Source organism: Marmota marmota, unplaced genomic scaffold (assembly GCF_001458135.2).
Source record: "Marmota marmota marmota unplaced genomic scaffold, marMar, whole genome shotgun sequence".
NCBI lineage: Eukaryota > Metazoa > Chordata > Mammalia > Rodentia > Sciuridae > Marmota > Marmota marmota.
This window is the reverse complement of record NW_026000164.1, coordinates 20,022,373-20,022,836: the sequence shown is the minus strand read 5'-3', so window position 1 is coordinate 20,022,836 and position 464 is coordinate 20,022,373. Positions and strand designations below refer to the sequence as shown.

General features: G+C 63.6%; 1 protein-coding gene across 1 annotated transcript in view; it reads left to right on the top strand.

The window, feature by feature from the left end:
• The first annotated feature begins 278 nt into the window (after nt 1-278).
• Nucleotides 279-464, top strand: part of Klhdc10 (kelch domain containing 10) — a 62,853-nt gene continuing 62,667 nt past the window's right edge. The window contains exon 1 of the mRNA XM_048786650.1: nt 279-462. Within this exon, the coding sequence (XP_048642607.1) occupies nt 399-462 (64 nt within the window). The 5' untranslated portion in view covers nt 279-398. The remainder of the gene's footprint in view (nt 463-464) is intronic.

The window sequence follows — 464 nt, the reverse complement described above, 5'->3', positions numbered from 1 at the left end:
CTGGAGTACAGCGGTCTCCGGGAGTCTTTCTGCAGGCGTGGCCTCGTTCATTCGGGCTTCGATTGGCCCGCCTGACCCGCAGGAGTCGAGGCTACGCGGGCTTGCTCAGCGCGGTGGATGCGATTGATAAGTGGCTGCTTCTGTCTTTCTCTCCCCACACTTTTTTTTTAGCCATAGCTATGGTTACCACGTCTCTCTCCGCCTCCCTCCACCTACCAAGAAGACGACTGCCCATTGGCGCTCTGTCACCAAGGTCGTTAGTCATTGGTCCCTGGTGAGACCGGGCGCTCCCCCTTTCCCTGTCTCCCCGGTCTCTTGAGGAGCCCAGGAAGAAGGCTCCGCTGGTGCCGCCGGGTCAGGGACTGCCGGGACCAGGCTGCGGCAGTCGTTAGCGGGTCATGTCGGCCGCCCAGGGATGGGACAGGAACCGCCGGAGGGGAGGAGGAGCGGTCGGCGGTGGCGGC